Below are 19,839 nucleotides of genomic sequence, written 5' to 3' on the forward strand. Positions count from 1 at the left end.
GTCTGGTGTGCTGAGTTGATTGGGACCACGGTGGTCCACGATTGGTCCATGTCTGCGATGGCTATATGTGAGCAGATCTCCTATTGGTTTCTCTTTGTTTTGGCGTGAAGGAGATTTTGGATAAGAGAAGGCATTTTACACCCATTCCAGGTCGATCTTCTGAGTTCACACCGAAATTAATAAATGAGCCAAGCATCCTGAATCAACAAAGCAGATCTGTGGAACCGCTGTTGACCCGCTGGAAGGTTTGGCACCCTGAGCCCGCTGTTGTCCCGTCTGACCCCCTGTTTCTGATCAAACCTAGAAGGCCTGCAAGAGCTCTTTGACCCATTGGAAAAGTGGGACTAACTACTCTCAGCACCTCCAACGTAACCTGCAAACGAGCCTCTTCGAAAGTGTTCCTGGACAGCCCAGTGAACTGACCAGCTTGTACGGGGCTTTTGCCCTGGAACCGCTGTCATCTTGAGTTTTTACTTGAGCCTTTGAATACTGTAAGCACTAGGTATAATGTACTCTGCCACCGAGTTTCATACACCTAGCATTCCAAGGTCTGGAATTAGGAGAGTACGCCTGAACCCGAACATATGAGGTCACTGTGTCGCCCAGCTGTGGTGACAAACTTCTTGGGTGCCTTGCTGCTGTGCCCCACTGTGCCCTAGACTCACTGCAGTAAAACTGGCCTGATCCCTTCATCAAGAGCTGAGAAATCGCCACTGTCCCACCACAGAATCATCCCTGGAACGCAGCCCCTGAAAGCCGCAGAGCCGTGCTACTGCAGGATTTGAACTTGCAACCGAAGTGGACTTGACTGCTGAAGTTTGGTCCAGAGTGCGCCAAGGGTCGGTGAGTACTTGAAACCCTTACCGGTGGCCTCTGGCACATCCATCCATTTTTACGCACAAGTGTCCCCTGAGGGCCACTCTTCTTTATCGAGGTAGCCTTTGCTACCGAGCAATTCCCAACTCTTGGATCCTGTTCTGCCCTCTTGGGGAGACCCTCCTTGAATAGTGGGAACTTATTCTTCACTGCCTCACCCACCTTCCTGAGTCGCTACAGCCCCTGAAAGAGACCCTGTTTTGACTTAACTGCAAAATCGCGTGCGCCAGCACCGAAAGTACTTTTGAGCTCAAGGCTCCACTCATCTTAGGGACTGGATTGCCTTTCAAGTTAGGGTTTGAATTGTGAAGGACTGCCACAGAGATATTGACACTGTATAACCCCTTTCTTCACAGGTTGTGGAACTGTACTAAGTAATATCCCTGTTGACCATTGGTTGATGTATATATGTTTGCTAGATTAGTGTTGTGTTGTTTTTGTTATCATTGTTGAATATTTAATTTGTGCTTTAGGTAAAAGATCTATAATAAAAGTATCTATATTTTTTATATACACCTGACTGAGAGTACTTTGTGGTATTGTTTGCTGTGTGTGCTCATTGTGGGCTTCCAATCACCCTCACCCTTCCTGAAAATAGATTTCTGACTGCCGCCAATGCTACTGTGATTGGTCTGGCTTGTCCAGAAGATTACCCTGTTCCAAGAAACTCGGTTGGCCTTCTGAACCTCTACCCATCATGTCAGAGTTCAGAAATCCATCTTAACAGTTATCATTTGCACTGCCACAGTCCCTCCTCCTAGTTGCTGTTCAGTGGCACTGTTCGGAGCAAACACCTGATCTACGCTCCCTGTAGGATTTCCCACAGTGTCTTCCATCAGCAGCATAACCATATTTTCTTCACCTGTGGGCTTCTCCCCAGCTTTTCCTCCCCCTGTGTGGCCGGGGAAGGAACATTTTTGAAAAAGAAAACAGAGTGGAAGCATTTATCATTTTTACCACCTTACATATTTTTGTTTTTTTCGTTGTTAGACCCCCTCCATTAGCTTGCCTACTCCCTGTTTTGGAGGAGCTAGGCTGTGTATTGTTTTGTTTATTCAGTACATCTTGTTAAGCGCACACCTTTTGACAATTGGCTACATCCTGGACCATAATTTTTTCTCCATTCTCATCCGAATGAGAGTTGATCAAAATAGGAGAAAGGACCCCTTTTTCCCTCTTTAACCACATACATGATTATTCAATATGTTCTTGCAGTTTTTGTTTGATAGGCTGATGTAATGCTGACAAAATCCTCCGCCCTATCACTGATATTCGCCAACATAATGGAATGCACCCTAACTTCATCCCATATATTGTGGTTATAGGTTATAGTATCAAATCAAAAGGGTCGAATGACAAAAGGGTCGAGTCAATTCGACCGAAAAAAAAGGATCGAAATTTTTGTATTTTTTTTTTTTTTGGGGGGTCCCCCTCCAAACATCCGTTTTTGGTGTAAAAACACATTTTTTAAGCTGAACTAGAGCAAAAAAAAAAGATACATTTTAAAAAAAAATCAATCCTTTTGTTTTCGGTCGAATGCCCTCTCAACTTTGGCATTCGATCCTTTTGTTTACGAAACTTTAACTGGACACCATATATTGTCATATAATGTGACGAACGAGCTCAGCACCATATTTAAAGCTGACTGGGTTGGTGAGGTCAGACGTATGCGCTCATCCACCTCTCTTAAGGTGTGGTGGATGTTACTAGACCCCTCAAAATGATTGTGTATCTGCACAAGTCATCACCACCCCTCTCTATGGAAGAAATTAGTAAATTCCGTGGGTGAATCTTGAATCGGGAAGGGGCAGGGCGGGCACAGGTGTGATTATGGACTGTGTTAAAAAAGCCTCTTACTGCTACGTAAGGAATAGAATCTGCATGCTCAATTAGGCTATGGTCATTAAGTTCATTCATGTGTGTCCTGTCCAATCTTGCTGTTGTCTTAACCCGCAACGGTTCATTTACGGCGTCTAATACTTTAAAAAAGTCTGTAATAGTCTTCCCTGCAATAGGGCAAATAGCCAGGTGCGGGACGATCTATGACCCTTACAACCTGCAGATATCTGTACTACAGCCGTCTGTGTTTCGGGTGCGCACGGATGCGCTTATCGCCTAGATTACTCATCAGAACTGCAACTATACTAAGCTCCTTGCTGGGACCCCCCCCCTTGTGTACTTAGCCTCCCCCATACGTCAGTCCAATTTGACTTTGCAAACCTGTACTCGAGGCCATAAGGTCTGATCAAAAAGTCAGTGCGCAGAAGCCTAGTAACACAAACAGGTATCCAGCGAGTTACTCCCCAAACAATTGCAGCAACCAAATAAAGCAGGGAGGTGCACTCCAGTACCCCCCACAATCAGCGACTGAAATGGTTTTAGTTTCCACAATTTCAAGTCATGTGATTAGTGGCAAAATAGAACGATGGCACAGCAAATATAAGAATGCAAAGAAAAGGGAGCAATCACACTACCACTTGGCTGGTTCCCCGACTACTCCATAAAGGGTCCACCAACCATTTCTTAACCCCTTTTCTTTTCCCTCCTTTGTTCTCTGCACACTGCGCACCTGTGTGACACCAAACTTGCAATTGGCAACAACGCTTTCCACCTTGGTGGGGCCTTAAACAGCCTTAGGATACTACCTAGAACAGTGTGTGTTGCAGGAACTACTTCCGCACACCTGCCCCCACTGATCACACTAATCATTTGGCACACTTCATTCACGCTTGCCTCCCGCAAGAGGCTTTTGTGCCGGGTGCACGTTTTTTTCTTAAAGAGACAATTCTGTCACCAAACGAAAGGAAGCTTCCTTCCAGACGTCCGCTCAGCTCCAACAAAGTAATCACACTAATCACTTTGCACATTTAGCACTTTACTATCTGTGGGTGTGGTCGGGCCCCAGATTTTCACCGGTCTGTCAGCATGAGAGGCCTTGTCTTGGGTTCTTATGTTGCTGGTGTAGGGCATGATCTCCTCAAGGTTGGACTGTCTTCTCTTCCCAACAGCCCAGGTTTGAGGCCACTGGGTTTCTTCTGTTCCCCAAACGGTTCTCTCAAGTAATGCACCACTGGTGGGCATTGGCTGTTTGTATGTCATCTTCCAACGTTGGTTTGTGCAACTGCCAGACAAAGGTTTATGACCTACCCATTTGTTCAACAAGTCACTCATTTGGTATGAGGAGTTTCCCCTTGTTCCAATATCAGGTGTGTCAAATTTATTCGGAAGTGTACCAGATCTTTTCCCAACCTCTCTAGAATGCCCTGTTTTAATTCTTCATAGGGCATCCTTCCATCATGGATGCGAGATTGAAAGGCCTGTTGAGCTTCTCCCGTGAGCAGTGCAGCGATACACCTTGCCCAATGATTTCGATGCCAACCGGCAATCTCAATCACCCCTCCGAAGTTCATGAAGACGGTTGCTAGGTCCTCTCCTAAGCCTATTTTTTGTAGGATTAGCAAGGGATACGGCAGGCTGTTGTCTTCTCTCTGTGATAGCTGCCTGTAAGGCACTAAGAGCCTCACCTGTGTGCCAGATTATGATGGAAATACATGTAGTGGGCTTTTCAACTGCTAGTGTCGCATTCACATTTTTCATGTCCGTCTTGAAGCCGGTAACTCTCTCCAGTTCAATGATGGCCAGGAATTTCTGTTTCAAGGCTGTCCAGGTGTTGACGTCTTATCCCTTTTAGCTGTGCTGTCCATTGCCTCTTGGTCTTTTCAAATCAGCTTGCACATGTCATGTTCCAGAACATTCTGATACTTGCGTAGGTCTTCCATGTCAAATGACAAGGTGGACACTGCATTAACAGCTGCGACAATTGTGGCCCACATTGCCCTCTTCTGTCCCACTGCACAGTACATGTTATTATTCAGCAGTTTCCTAGCATGCAGAGACAGCAGATCACAGTTGCTTACATCGGTAGTGGTCTGACGGTCCAACTGCCACACTCACAATGAGTCCCTTTGTGCTACCAATTATCAACTATCAGATATGTCATCATGCTCGGTGGATCTGCTAAGTAGAGACGGGCATTAATTCACGGTGTCGATCAACTGTCAGTAACAGATACTTCTTTAAATGAGTTGGCCTCCTCCTTGTCTCTTCAAAATATTTCGATGCCTATAGATTAACATAAAGATCAACCATCGGCAAACATCCTACATGAACGAGCACCCATGGAGATTAAGCATCCACCACCAATTTTTTATTTTTTACGACAGTGGCATCAGTATTGGATGCAACCCCACCTACACTAGTCTCAATTCTCATGCTGATAGGCACACACCTGGGTAATTCCTCTAAAGGCACACATTTACTCACTTAGATATTATTTTCTCTTGTAAACACTGAGACGCAACATGTTCACAAAACCAATATGGATGTACAAACTGACTGACTGTTGAACATAGTAAGTACAGAACTTACTAAGAACAAAGCAACTCAATAGAAGGTGCAATTAAACATGAGTATATTGGAGAAGGTAGAGAGTGAAAAACAGGTGAACCAAGTAGGAAAATTGTCCCTGAATCCTTCCTTATTTCAAAATCAAAATGACAAAGTAGCAGCAAAAGGGAAGGAAACTAGTGCTGAGCAAAAATAAAAACTCCTGAGATACCTCAGTCACTCCACTTGTATGAGCTAACTGACATGTTTACCAGGGCCCTATTGCCATAACAGCATTTTCCTTTTGTTATAGTGTGCATGTATTAACCACAGAAGCGCTAAACATAAAGATGCCCGCTTCTGTAGCCCTCACTTCTGACGTATTTCCCATTTGGCATATTGAAGTGTGTTTTAGAGAACTGCCTCACCAGGAAAGGTGGCTTTAGCAGGCGGAAGTAGCAATAGTAGGCGAGACATTTCACTCGGAAACCTTATAAGAACAGTTGAAGTAGTATGCACAGCAGGAGTTGTACATTTATCTCAGAATGTCTTCTGATGAGAGCAAGATCGTGCTCTCACAGGTGTGAGAACACAGCATCTGCTTGTATGAACAGCCTCCCAAAATATTGTTGCTTGATTATCTCATGCAATGCCTGAACCACCCCTTCCAATGAAATGCATGTGCAGAGGTGTTGCTAAGGGGGGGCGGGAGGGGTGCTGAGTGGGCTATAGTGCTGGGTCTTTTGGTTGTAGCCCAGGATAGAAGCTCAGGGACTACAACCAAAAGGCTATAGCTAGCCCCGAATCCCGCCAGTCCCAACATTATCTTAGCCCCTGATCTTGTCCAGACCTAGCAACACCCCTGTGCATGTGCACAGTTCTCTGAGGGAAGGGATTGCTATGCTGAATCGTGTTCTGACCGTTGAGCAGCAGTTTGTCCTCTGTATGTTGGCTTTTATGACTGCTAATATAGACATGTACCAATCCACCTGAAGAGTCTGTGGTTGTTTTTCCTTGACAAGATTGGTGCCTAGGGTGTCAGATTCTCGCTGGCAAGGGACTTGATGGTGTGACGTGTAGAGCCAATAAATCTGATCAAGCGGCATGGATCACGTTTATCCTGAGACTATTCAAGGATGTCCGAGAAAGGGTTGAGATCCCAGAGTCGTAGAAAAAGGTGATTGTCATACCAATTCATAAAAAAGGAACCAGGACTGACCCAAATAATTATCGCCCGATTGCTCTGTTGGACATTCTGGGGAAACTCGATGCAGCAATGCTAGTAAAATATCTTCAGGCATGGGCGATTGAGACAAAAAGACAGGACCATCGGCAATCAGGCTTTACTAAGGGGGTAGGAACTGATTTGAATGTATTCCTGGTCAACTTCTTAAAATTGGAGGCAATAAAAAAGAAAACTAAAATATGTTTGGGCTACATAGACCTCAAAAAGGCATTCGACAGTGTGGAAAGACAACTGCTATGGGATAAACTGTAAATATGGAACTGCCCATCAGATCTATTAGAAGCAATAAACGCACTCTATACAGACACAAAAGTGCAGATAAGATTGAGCTCGGGTGGTTTGCTTTCAAGGGAGATTCCAACAAAGCCAGGTCTAAAACAAGGTTACCCCCTAGTGCCTGCACTCTCTAATCTCTTCCTCTCTGACTTGCATGAAGCCTAAATGAGGCTAGGGCCTTTCTGCCAAAAATGAATGGATTCCCTTTGGCGTGGGCTGTCTACACTGACCATTTAGTCTTCATGGACCAGACACCCATTGGACTACAGTGAAGATTGGCCTCTTTGCAGAATTATGTCCATAAAAATGGGCTCCAAATTAACGAGTGGAAATCCACTATCATGATCTTGGAACAAAAGAGAGGAAGACATAAATATTCCTTTAAGTGGACATTGAACCAAGTCAAACTTCATTTAGTGAAAGAGATGGTTTTTTAGGATTACCGATCATCTCTAGAATGGATGATAAACCGAGGCAACTGGACTTGAGGACACATGTGAAAAATGTTACCTGCCCAGGCCACAGTAATCCACAAAAATATGGCAAGCTTTCAGTTCAACCAAATTTTGACTTTTATAAGATGAAAGTAGTCCCAATCCTTATGTATGGAGCAGAGGCAAAGTTGTCATTTCCATGGAGACTGTGGAATATACTAAAAGTCCTTTTCTGCAGACCGGTCCTACAGTTACCAAGAACAGTCTCATCTGCGTCTATAAGATATGAAATGGCCCAGCTTGGAAAAACTTGTCATTGTTTCAGAAATGCATCATGCCAGACACTCCAGATCCCTATTGGATATTAAAAAACAATGATGTGCCTGAATATCTTCTGCTAATGGCTTGGAAACGAAGGTGCACGGAGATTATGGGACAAAATGCGATTACGGAAGAAATCTGATTACTAACCTAGACTTGGCGAAGCGAAGGATGTGGCAGGCCGACTGGATACAGACAGAGCAAGCCAGACGCCAACACAAGCTGATAAAAGAGATTTGTTTGGAGCAAAGAGCTTACAATGTCCCACCAAATTATTTCATAAAGTTTCTGAACCTACAACATCGCAATGCTTTCTTGAAATTCTGCTTAAATATTCTTCCAACATTGGACTCGTTGAAAGTATTTGAGACTCTACCATGGGATGTCACGTGCAGATTTTGCCAATAGAGGGAACATGTAGAAAGCTTGAGACATTTTGTTTTATCTAATAGAACTGATTTAGTGGAGGTCGATAGTACTGACGAGGCGTCTTCATTTCCTTTCAAAGAGTCGACTTCCAGGCTGATATGAGGTAATTTTTTCGCGGTTTGATATGCTTTTTGCCAAGATCAACGGCCTCCATAACCTTTGCTCTGGCTGCTGACCAACTTCAACTAAAGTCTATCCCGGCCAAAAAGGCCGATATTATGTTGGATTTGTATTCTGATGCTACCCTAACTACACAAGAAACAGCCAATGGGGGATTACACAGAACAGATTAAGGAGCAACCAGGATATTACCACAAAACCTATTGATATTGATATTTTATTTCTATCGTGCTCATACACAAGTGTTTCAGAGCGCGATATTCTGAGAGGCGATGTCCCAGTGAAAGGCCCTAAATGGTATACAGACTGATTGGGGTCTCCTGCCCCTCTAACCCCTTTCTTTAATCACAATTCACTATCCATAGCCGCCTGCAATGAAGACAACACACTAGACACGCTTTGCAATGAACTGTCTATGATGAATAGTTCGCCTTCTACAATCAACACTAAAGCTCTACAAGTAGCTGAAAAGGGAACTATCCACAATGTCCCCAAACAGGTTACATTCTTGAATAAAAACTCCCCTATCCTTGCTCGATGCCCGGGGAGAGGGATGCAAGATCCAACTTTTGGTAAAAAAACAGTCACTAAGGCCCAGGGTGATGGCTTGATATGGCAAGTAATATTGACAGGCCTGCTTGATCAATTGGCCCTCTCTACCTCTAAGACATACTGGCCGAGTGATCTGCCTCATGTGACACTCGGTTAATTCTTCTAGGTGGGGACCTTATTGCTCATTGTATTGATGAAGAAGAATGTTCTACCTATCGTAATGTTGTAAAAAATCATAAAAAGCTGCAAAAGAAGGGTAATGTCAAGGGTTCCCACTGGGTCCAGTTCTAAAGAAACTGGGTGCTAACATTGATGAATGGTAGATCTGGAGGGGATGTCCTGCGACAATACATATGGGCTATGGGCAAGTACAGAGCAACCTTAGATTACTTCTTTGGTAATAACGCTAGTCTTCTGAAAACCAGAGAACTAAAAGTGGGATAAAGTTGCTTTAATGACCATGCCATCCTGTCCGTAACTCTGGACTGCCCTAAGACTCCCCCTAACCCTCAAAGCTGTAGCAGGGCTCTCCCTAACCATGCAAGTAACCGCATTTGCTGGACAGCTAGACATGTCGATAAGGCCAACCAATTGTTTACCCATGATTTAGCCAATGATATCGAATGGCTGGCCACTTTGTCCGGTAATGAAATAGAAGATTGGCTAAAACAGCTAGCTATAACAACAGGCGGGGTTTGGTGTGCTCACCGGGTAGTGGCTGATAAACATACTACCAGATTTCACATTTCTATACGCGATGCCAAAAGAGCAATGAGGGGGAAAACTGAGAAGGATATATGGTACTGACGGCACACCCCATGATAAGAGTTGGAAGATAAAGGGGATTTGCTTGGAGACCAGGCAATGGTTAAAACATTGGCGAGGTATGATTGGTGCTCTGCGAAGTAGAAATTCAAGTAAAATCTGGCAGATTCTGTCCCGGGCCAAGGGAGACAGAATGAAACAAATACAGGAAGACGAGTGGCTACGGTATTTAAGGGACACAGCTGGTGGCAATATAGACACAATGGGGGTGGAATACTGCCCAGTGGGATGGCCCTCGATGACAACTACAGAGATCATTGAAGGGATTATTTTTAAACTTAGGAATTCTAGGGCACTGGGGCCTAATGGACTGGCCAGCATTGTATTAAAGCTGGACCCGAGTTGATGGGCACGCCTCTTTAGAATCCTCTTCGATAGGGTTTGTACAGCCCAGGAAAGACCAGCCGCTTGGCAACAGTCGATTCTCCTTGCTATCTACAAGAAGGGAGATAGATTGTTGCTGAATAATTATAGACTGCGGTCTCTCTTGGATGTAACGGCTAAGATCTTCTCGACCCTGTTCCTGAGACATTTACAAGCATGGGTTGATGAAAAAGAGTTGCTTCATTTTACAAAAACAGGCTTTCGCCCGGGTCGCACCACCACCCATAACCAGCAAAGAGAACTTGATATTCTGTTCCGTACAGCCGCGACTAAGGGATGCTCAGCATTATAGGGTACTTTTATTGACTTTCAGGCAGGCTTTGACTGTGTTTGCCATACTAAATTATGGGCAAAAGTGGAGGGATGAGGCTACCCAAAGTGGTTATTATGTATCTAGAAGGGTCTGCACGAGAACACGGCGGGCTACGTTAGGCTAGACAACTAGGGCTCAAACTATCTTAGTTCTGCTTAATAGAGGAGTCAAACAGGGTTGCGTGTTGACTCCCCTTTTGTACATTTATATTTGGCAGACCTACCATTACGTTTTGCCAAGGTGGTTGAATGTTGCCCAAGAATAAGAGGTGTGCCTATCCCGGGATTATTGCATGCTGATTACTTAGTTATACTCAACCACACCTATAGTGTCATGAAGAATATGTTTGAAGTCTTGGTTGCCTACGCTGCGGAAAATGACTGGATTGTTAACATGAGCAAAACAGAGGTTATGCTGGTTTCAGTGCAGACAGAAGGTTAATCGTCCTAACTTTGCTACTTGCTTGGGAAACGTAACCTACGTTGATAACTACCCATATTTGGGCATTTAAATGAGCCTGAGCCTGTCCTACAACCATATCATAAAGACCAAAATGACCAATGGTCGACAATTGACCAATATGATAAATACATTTGCTCGCCAAACAGCTGGTTACTCACTGGAGGGGATACTTACCCTCGACCAGCAAAGTTTTTATCCAATGTTCCTATACGGCCTGAAGGCATTATTAATGACGGACTTGAGTTGGCTGGACCATCCAATACACCGGTGGAATATTTAAGACTGGAGTTGGGACTGGTATCCTTGAGAGGCCAACTGCTTGCTAGGCAAGGAGGACTTCACCTGAAGGCTAACTCTAAACTAAAATGTTAATTGCTGTCGACAGTGGGGATCGCCAGTGGAACCAAATGGACATGTGGTGGTGGGGAATTCACCCACATAAATAAGCGGGTTACACAAGACTAAAGGGTAGCACCCTAATTTTAAACTGGGAACAAAGTACGAGTTCATAAAATCTCTGTGTAGAAGCAAGCTGTACAATGGGATTGGTCTAACAACTATGTGCGATTATCGGCACTGAGATCCTACAGATATGTCTCTAGTATCACCCAAAGATTTTTTTAAACACAGCCCTAACTACACCAGAGCCCAAGCCCGGCAGTGCGTAGCTTTATCCCTCGGCTATGCACAAATCAACTTCCTCTATTTGTTTTCTGGGGGGTACACTTAAAGATTCCCCTGGCCCAACGAGAATGTCGAATATGTCGATTAGCGGGTTCGATTGAGACTCCCCAATTCACTGAATGTAGACCACTCGGTGCCACTTACATGCCCATGTTGGGCAGATATTTGCATAGCTATGAATCAATAAAGAGTGACACGTTATGGAACTAATGTCTAAACCTGACTCAGAGAACCTACGAATTACATTGGATTGGCTGTGGCGACACATTATAAAATTGCTCCCAACGGATATGAAAACACATTAATAAGGAAAGCATGGTAACCATTAGTCCCCCGAGCCTACTAGAGCACGATTAAAACTAAAGGCGGTCAGGAAATCCTATGGTTTTGGGAGGTTGATAATTTTATTATTAGTTTATAGCGTAATATCCCTGTATTAAATGTTAATAGTTTACTGTATGCCTTAAGTTTTGTGCTCAACTGTATGTATGTATGTTCTATGTTTTACACGTTTGAGTGAATGTTTGAATTATTATTCATTAAAGGCAAAAAGGCGCAACTAATGGGTTAGTATTGTAGCATTTTACTGCATGTATAGTATTGTATTGTATTGCATGTATCTTAAATGAATTTACCTTGAGATTGTATTTATCTAGTAGACATTTTTAACAAATTTGAATAAAATGTTTTGTAAAGATTCTTTAAGAATCATATATTTTAAAATGCTTTCAGTGGTGCAGCTCATTGCTTCTTTTATCTATTGAAGACATTATCTAGAAGAAGAATTTTTAAATTTTTTAGGATTGTTGTTTCATGGCTTTCTTGTGAACGAATAGTAATGACACATTTTAGTAACAGCATTTCTTTCTAACATTTCAAGAATTGTGCATCCATTCAATGTGATTAGAGGTGTTTTAAACATTTTAGTTGGTGTACTGAACACCAAACATGAATTCTGTTTCCTCATGGATTTCATGGGCACATTTGTAATGTCAGTATTGCTATATTTTGTTTTACAGATAATCCCGATAATCCATAAAACAAAAGGAAAACTTCATATTGGTGCTTCTTTTCCCCATGATCAAGGCCAGAACTCCAGTAGGACAGATGTCTTCAGTGGTAGCACCTGCTAAAGACTCAAATACAATGGGCCCGAAGGAAGTTGAGCTCATTCTAGTCAAAGAACAAAATGGAGTACAGTTCACTAACTCTACACTGGTAAACCCATCACAGACTATCCTCGAATCTGAAGAGCGGGAGACCTGGAGCAAGAAGATTGACTTCCTCCTCTCAGTCATTGGCTTTGCAGTTGATTTAGCAAATGTTTGGAGATTCCCGTATCTGTGCTACAAAAATGGAGGAGGTACAGTGAGTGCATCCGAAATATACACATTAAACTTTATAATACTTTTGGTAGCATGTGATAGGTCATCCTACAGCACTGAATGGACACTAACACAGTGTCAAACATATTGTATGAAATAGAGGGGGGGTTCAATCCATTACAGTGCAGCTCCTAGACGACTAGCCATATTTCAACATTATTCACTTCTTCAGTTTGAAACTAATTTTGGTGGGGGATGGGCATAGCAATTTTTGAAATAGGTGATTTGTACAGTGACAGTAGTAATTTTCATTGCCTGATGAACGTTGACTCAAAGCATTGAAGAATATGGCAAATACATCAGGAAGCTATACTCCAACAAATCTTAGACAGCCATTTTTATCTGATGTTACAAGCTATTGACAGGATTAAGAGGATTCATAGCCAAATGGATAACTATGTCCTTGCGGCAGAGAATGCAAAGAATAGTAAATAATACTGAAACAGGTGCGTGTCGAGCATGAGGCAAGGGCGAATCAGTTGGAATAGTCCTCCTCTGTCTACATGCTGGTGCCCTCTGACCTTATGCGGCATGATTCCTGGGTCATGTCCAGGAGAACGTAGTTAAAGGAATCTGCCTACAGTATATCAGCGTGCATGTGAATGCCGAGGAAAGGGAGAGGTAGTTTGTCAGTTCAGGCAAGGAAGGGAAGCAGGGGAAGGTAACAAAGTCTACAGTGGTCTCCTGGAATCAGTTGCAAATCTAGACAGTGGAAGAAGTCTTGTTTGTACTGTGCTTCCTACGTCTAATATCAGCTGGCCCACTTACCTCTGCTCCAATATCCGATGCACCAGGGACAATTTAATCCTGGAATTGCATCAGATATTTCCCCTTGAATCAGTGATATCTATCACAGAGATTACTGTTGACCGGCTCAGTGTGCTGTTGCTTTGCATCAAACATTCAAATGCACAAGCTGGAAACTGTTGCATTTATAAACACATGCAAGATAAAATTGGTGTGGCGTGGGCGCCACTCAGAGAAGAAATTGAAAATATGAAACCAGCTCCACCACATGTCTAAAGATTTACATACATTCTAAGTAGGCCCCTGGCATGGACGTGAGGAAGCTGTTTCAGCCCTGAAAGACAATGAATGCACAAGAAATATAGGACCACGGTATAGAGTTTAATGTTAACATAACTCTAATTCCATTTTTAAGGCCACAAATGGGGGGTTTGGTTCAGGAAGGTTCCCCCATTTCTTCAGTGCTTTATGTACTACAGGGTCCAGGCCTTCACCATGCCTCCAATGACAGATCCCATTATGGACACTCTTTACAAAGGTAGTGGTATTATATTGACCAGGTGAATGTAATACTACTGTTTCCGCCCAAATGGAAAAGGATTGCCCATGGGACTCATGGAGATGATCATGTGCCATCCGCCCTCACTCCATTTTGCAAGACCCGAGTCCTAACTGGTGCCAGCGGGAAGGTCTATTAAAAGTTATATTGATGACTACCTCTCCTGTTTCAAAGTGTCGAGGAAGCCTAAAGATGTAAAAGTCCCTAAGTTGCTCCCTCTCCGGAAGAAGCACCTGCAATTAAATAAATAAAATGTAGGAAGGGTCTTAAATTGAAGTCTCACAAAAAGTCTTCTGTCTTACTCCCTAAGGTTCAGGCTTCAAGATCTGGGCCAAAACACAGAGACTAATGATGGGACAGGGCATTCAATGGATACCTGAAAGTGAAGCTTAATGTGTTCATGCCTTCATTAAGATATGATATGATATGGCATTTGTAATGCGCCTATACACAAGTGTTTCAAGGCGCGATGAGGCGGGGGGGAACAGAGGGAGACAGAAAACGATCCTACTAGGCCAGGTGTCATTCAGATCGCGCAAGTGCAAGGGTAGGGGGACTGGGAAAAAAGTGCAGGGGAAGGGGAGAGGGGAAGTGCAGTACATGGTTAGTAGAATAAAAGCTAAATAATAGGGCCAGCTGGTGGCCAGCTGGTGGCAAGTGCAAGGAAAGTGCGGTACATGGTTAGTAGAATACAAGATAAATAATAGGGCCAGCTGGTGGCAAGTGCAAAGGTAAGTGCCAAGTGAAGGGGCTGTAGGATACAGAGACAGTCCCGTAGTGCATGTAGGCAGTGCAAGGAAGAGTGGCTTGGGCCAGGACATGAGATCGGTGAGTGGCCCAGTTGCAGATTTAGTGCAGGTTCAGTGATTTTAGCAGGGGAGAGAGGGAGAGAAAGCGGAGGCAAAGAGGAAGGTTTTGAGGTGCTTCCGGAGTCGGAGATGGTTCTCCTCAAGTTTCAGGGAGGCAGGAAGGCTGTTCCAGAGGGAGGCTCCTGCTGCGGCGAGAGATCTACCACCAGCTTGTTGCTTGGAGAAGCGGCTGACCCTGAGGTAGTTGGAGGTGGATGAGCAAAGGGCTCGAGAAGGAAGATATTTAGGAAGAGAGAGTTGAAGGTATTTCGGCCCAAGGCCCCACAAGGCCTTGTGGACAATGCAGAGGGTTTTGAACTTAATCCTTGCAGCCACTGAGAGCCAGTGTAATGATTTCAGTCCTGGAGTGATTGAGTCCCTGGGATTGCGGCCAAGGACAAGTCTCGCAGTCCTGTTCTGGATGAGTTGCAAAGGGCGGAGAGTAGAGGCAGGAAGATTTAGATAGAGGCTGTTACAGCAGTCCAGCCTAGAGAGAACCAGAGCTCTGGAGACAGTGAGCTTCTGGGGGAATGCTCTGCCCCATTTTAATGTACTGACGAGACAGAGGAGGGGCACGGAGCAGAGATAAGACCTCCACTGTGCATTCCTACTCCATCTCGTGAGTGTGCCAAGTTGCACGCCTGTGTGAGATTTACATGCAGGCATGCAACAAATGGATCCCTAGTCAATCCACCTTGCCTTAGCACCTGCTAATGTGCAGACTGGTTTTATAGGATCCATTAGTAAATGATGTCTGCAAAGCATATATGCAAGCAACGTTTACATTTACGCAAGACGTAGTCGAGAAATGAAAGAATACAATCGAGTGTTTGCCTTGCTTTGAGTCTTTCCTTGTCCACTGTGCATCATGGACATTTAAAGTTACATGCCGGGTACCACACACAGCAAGTAAGTGCTAACGTTGGTGGTCCACTGCATACAAATGACACTTTTAAGAAAGTTACACTGAAAGAGTGAGGCCAACTGAGCGAACACATCCGTAGCATCATGAAAACTTGGGGCATTCCATGGAGGCATATAGCTATTTGCAGCCCTAAAGCACATTTTCCAAAGCGAACACTGGCTCATCAATGCAGAGTATAATGTGGAAGCCTTTTTCTGGATTTCTTCCATGAGTGTAGACATCTTGTTTGATAGCTTCATTTAAAAAGAGCACACACAGGAACAGGTATGTTTAGGGAGGTGGTTAAAAGAAGTAAAAAAAACATGTTTAAACATCACAGATTAGGTGATACAGCCAAGATGAATGCAATTAAAGCTACCTTGGTTTAAATATATTCACATTCTTCTACCGGGTAAGTAAGGAAAGCATCCACTCTTTGCTATAGCAGGTAAAACAAGCATCCGTGCCTCTGCCTGCCCAAAACAGCTCCTCATGGGACCTCTTTGAGCTTGCTTTGATCAAGCCTTACAATCAGGCTTTGCATTCAAAGTGTATGGTGGTGTTTGTTCAAAGCAGTCTTCAGAGAGTTAATGGGCATCATCACGGGTCCGGCGGTAACCCTGCTGGTGCTTCCGTCACCAGTCTGCTTACCGTCGCCAATGTGTCTGGCAGGGTCAGACATGTCAGGCACAGTGGCTCCGGCAGGCAGACCCAGAGTTTGCCGGTCTGGAAACAAGGGTGCCAGTGAGTTTACCTACTCACTGGCACCCTTGTGCTTTTTTGTAGGCATGGGAAAGGCACTTGCCAGCCACAGCCGTAGTGGTATAAACCACCCATTATTGATAGCAGGTGCAAAATGGTGCAAGTACCTGGGCATCTAGTAGCAGTGCCTGGACAAAGCTTAAAACGTATTCACGAGCCAAAAATGTTGGCTTTGGCATTGCTTGTTTTAAACAGGACTTCAGTGGCTTTGCCAATGCTTGTTTTTAACAGGACTTCAGTGAAGGACACACAAAGTGCTTATAAATTGAGTGGCTTAAGGTAGCCCTGGTTAGACATTTGTATTACACCAGTAGCATGTTTACAACTCCAATCAAGTCATTGGGCCTCATTAGGAGTTTGCCGGTCTGGAAACAAGGGTGTAGGTAAACTCACTGGCACCCTTGTTTCCAGACCGGCAAACTCTGGGTCTGCCTTCCCGGAGCCACTGTGCCTGACATGTCTGACCCTGCCAGACACATTGGCGACGGTAAGTAGACTGGTGACGGAAGCACCAGCAGGGTTACCGCCGGACCCGTGATGATGCCCATTAACTCTCTGAAGACTGCTTTGAACAAACACCACCATGCACTTTGAATGCAAAGACTGATTGTAAGGCTTGATCAAAGCAAGCTCAAAGAGGTCCCATGAGGAGCTGTTTTGGGCAGGCAGAGGCACGGATGGGTGAGAATGGCCATAGGGATTAGCATGGCCATGTGCCGGCAATGTAATGGGTACTGAACCAAACAGCACTTACAGACTCTTTGAAGTTCCTCATATGTCATTCCTCCCCATCTGTACACCAATGCAATAGTTTCGGTTTATAGGTGTCGCAAGCGACACCTAATAGCCCAAACTAAAAACACATTAAATGTAATGGAATCAAGTTTATAGGAGATCAACGTCTAGATAATTTAAATGCAACCAGAGGATATCATTTGTGTCAGAGATTACCTAGCCATCATCCAGTACTAGGTGTTGACTGCCTATCTCAAATTTAACCGATGCAAGTCCGAATTCATCCTCATGAATTCCAGCTAAAGCAAAAATTGTCCAATATTGAATCAATGATAGGCCCTTAGAGAGATTTGATCCACAACTCTCAGCTTCAACGTTGACAACAACCTGTCCTTTCAGAAACACATAGACTAATGGCGGAAACAACCTGTCTCCAGATTTCCAACCTTCACAAAATCAAACCCTTCACCCTGACGCAGGACTTCTAAACTGTAGCCAGGTCTGTGTGGTCTTGCACATTGATGAGGGAAATGTCCTCCTGATGGTGAACCCAGCCGCTCACTTTGGTCCACCACGCTGTAGCATGTCTTATTAAGGGGGAATGGAAATGTGTCTGAATCACTCCTGTCCTACACAAAACTACATTAGCTACCTATCCAGGCCGGGAAACTGTTCAAGACTGCAAGTATCATCTACAAAGCAGTCACAAATAGCACACCATTGTACCTTGTGGCTAAGATCCACATATATGGTGGCACACACTTCTCGTACAGCAAATCGACCAACCCGCTTGAATCACAACTAGTCTGCAAAGAGAGGACCTGCAAACGATCCTTCTCTTGTCACGCACCCACTCACTGAAACTTGATCCTGGTATTCGCTTGGAATGCCCCCAAAACTCTCCAATTTTCCAATTCTGGAAACATGGCTTTTTCAAAAACATCTGACAAAGGACTAATCCCAGTGGATGCACAGACTGAGACACAGACCGCAATTTACAGTACTGAACGACACTTAAAAGATGCCAGCCCCAACTCTGGCTACCCACACCCTCTGCAGCACTCCGCTGCTCTCGAGCTAGGTCCACGCTTTAAACAATAAAATCATGAAAATTATATATTATAAACAGCAAGGTCAGGGCTAGATTATCAAAACTTTTCCTTTGTACAAAAAAAATGGAGCAAATTAATGTTGCACTCATTTTGCTGGTTAGATAAAACGTGTCATCAAAGCATATCGACAGCAGAAACAGCATTATGTTATGTTTATAATTGTATGTGCAAGGATTTGCGCTTGTTTTTCCCTTTTATGTTTTTGTGCAAATTGATTTGCTTTACCTTGTAAACAGATGATGTTCAACCTTGAAACCACCAGTTATTGAATATTTTCATTTATTAACAGAAGTACTTAAAAACAACAAAATGTGGTACTTTTCTCTTTGCTAGATGAAAATGGTGAATGAGCTGAGAGGGGATGGAACACTTAACCCTTTCATTTTGTTTTTCTCGATTGAGCCCTCCTGGGCAGAATAGGGTTTTTTCCAGGAGCCCTTGTATACATTTTATCAAAGCATTCACTCAATTTTTAACACAAGAGCAAATATTAGATAATTGGGTCCTTGGTGCTAAATGCATTTGCTCAATGTTGTTGCATAGGGGAAATCTTACAGAATCTTGCTCAAGATAATGTAACAAGAAAGGATACAATAAATGGTAGGAGGCGCCCCTCTCCAGAAAGAACATTGCATGATAACCTGTTGTGTGTTTTTTTTCCTACTTTGAAAGTCTGCAGCCATCACTGTTTGCTCACTGTGCTTTTCACAAAGGAGGAATACCCATTTGCATATCAGTCTTTGTCCCGCCCACAAGGGCAGTCCAGCACCGAAATGCCAGGCAAACCTCCTTTGAACAAGAGTGCCAACAGCAACCCCAGCCACGTCTTTCAGCCTTGTTGGGCCTCAACAGTGAAGCAGAGCTGTGCCTCTCTGAGCACAGTGAACAAGGGGTCCACGTCTGGGATCCCCCAGGTAACTTACAGTGACCAACCCCAGGTTCCTTGCAAAAATACAACAAAATGTAGCAGGCGCCTCTTTCTAGAAAGAACATGGCATGATAACCTGTTCTGTGGTTTTTTCCCACTTTGAGATTCCACAGCCATCACTTTTTGCTCACTTTACTTTTCACAAAGGAGGAATATCCATTTGCATATCAGTCTTTGTCCCGCTCACAAGGGCTGTCCAGCACTGGAATGCCAGGCAAACCTCCTTTGAACAAGAGTACCAACAGCAGCACCAGACATGTGTTTCAGCCTTGCTGGGCCTCATCAGGAGGTGGAGCTGTGCCTCTCTGAGCACAGCGAGCAAGGGGTCCACGTCTGAGTTCCCCCAGGTTACCTAGGGTGACCAAGCCCAAATTCCTTGCAAAAATACAAAAAAAGGTAGCAGTCGCCCCTCTCCAGAAAGAACATGGCATGATAACCTTGTGCACTAGGACCCCAACCAGCCCATAGAGCTGGGGTTACCCAATAACACTTTAAGATGAGGCAGCTGCACCTGTGAGATGGATGGGGATGCAGATTAGTACTCTCGCATC

The 19,839-nt window shown here is 44.1% G+C and overlaps 1 protein-coding gene across 1 annotated transcript in view; it reads left to right on the forward strand.

The window, feature by feature from the left end:
* The window catches only part of SLC6A3 (solute carrier family 6 member 3), a 639,528-nt gene that overhangs the window by 201,825 nt on the left and 417,864 nt on the right, over positions 1–19,839 (forward strand). Inside the window, exon 2 of the mRNA XM_069620436.1 lies at positions 12,328–12,671. Within this exon, the coding sequence (XP_069476537.1) occupies positions 12,386–12,671 (286 nt within the window). The 5' untranslated portion in view covers positions 12,328–12,385. The remainder of the gene's footprint in view (positions 1–12,327; positions 12,672–19,839) is intronic.

This window comes from Ambystoma mexicanum, chromosome 5q (genome assembly GCF_040938575.1).
Source record: "Ambystoma mexicanum isolate Mex_15411 chromosome 5q, UKY_AmexF1_1, whole genome shotgun sequence".
In the NCBI taxonomy this organism is placed as follows: domain Eukaryota; kingdom Metazoa; phylum Chordata; class Amphibia; order Caudata; family Ambystomatidae; genus Ambystoma; species Ambystoma mexicanum.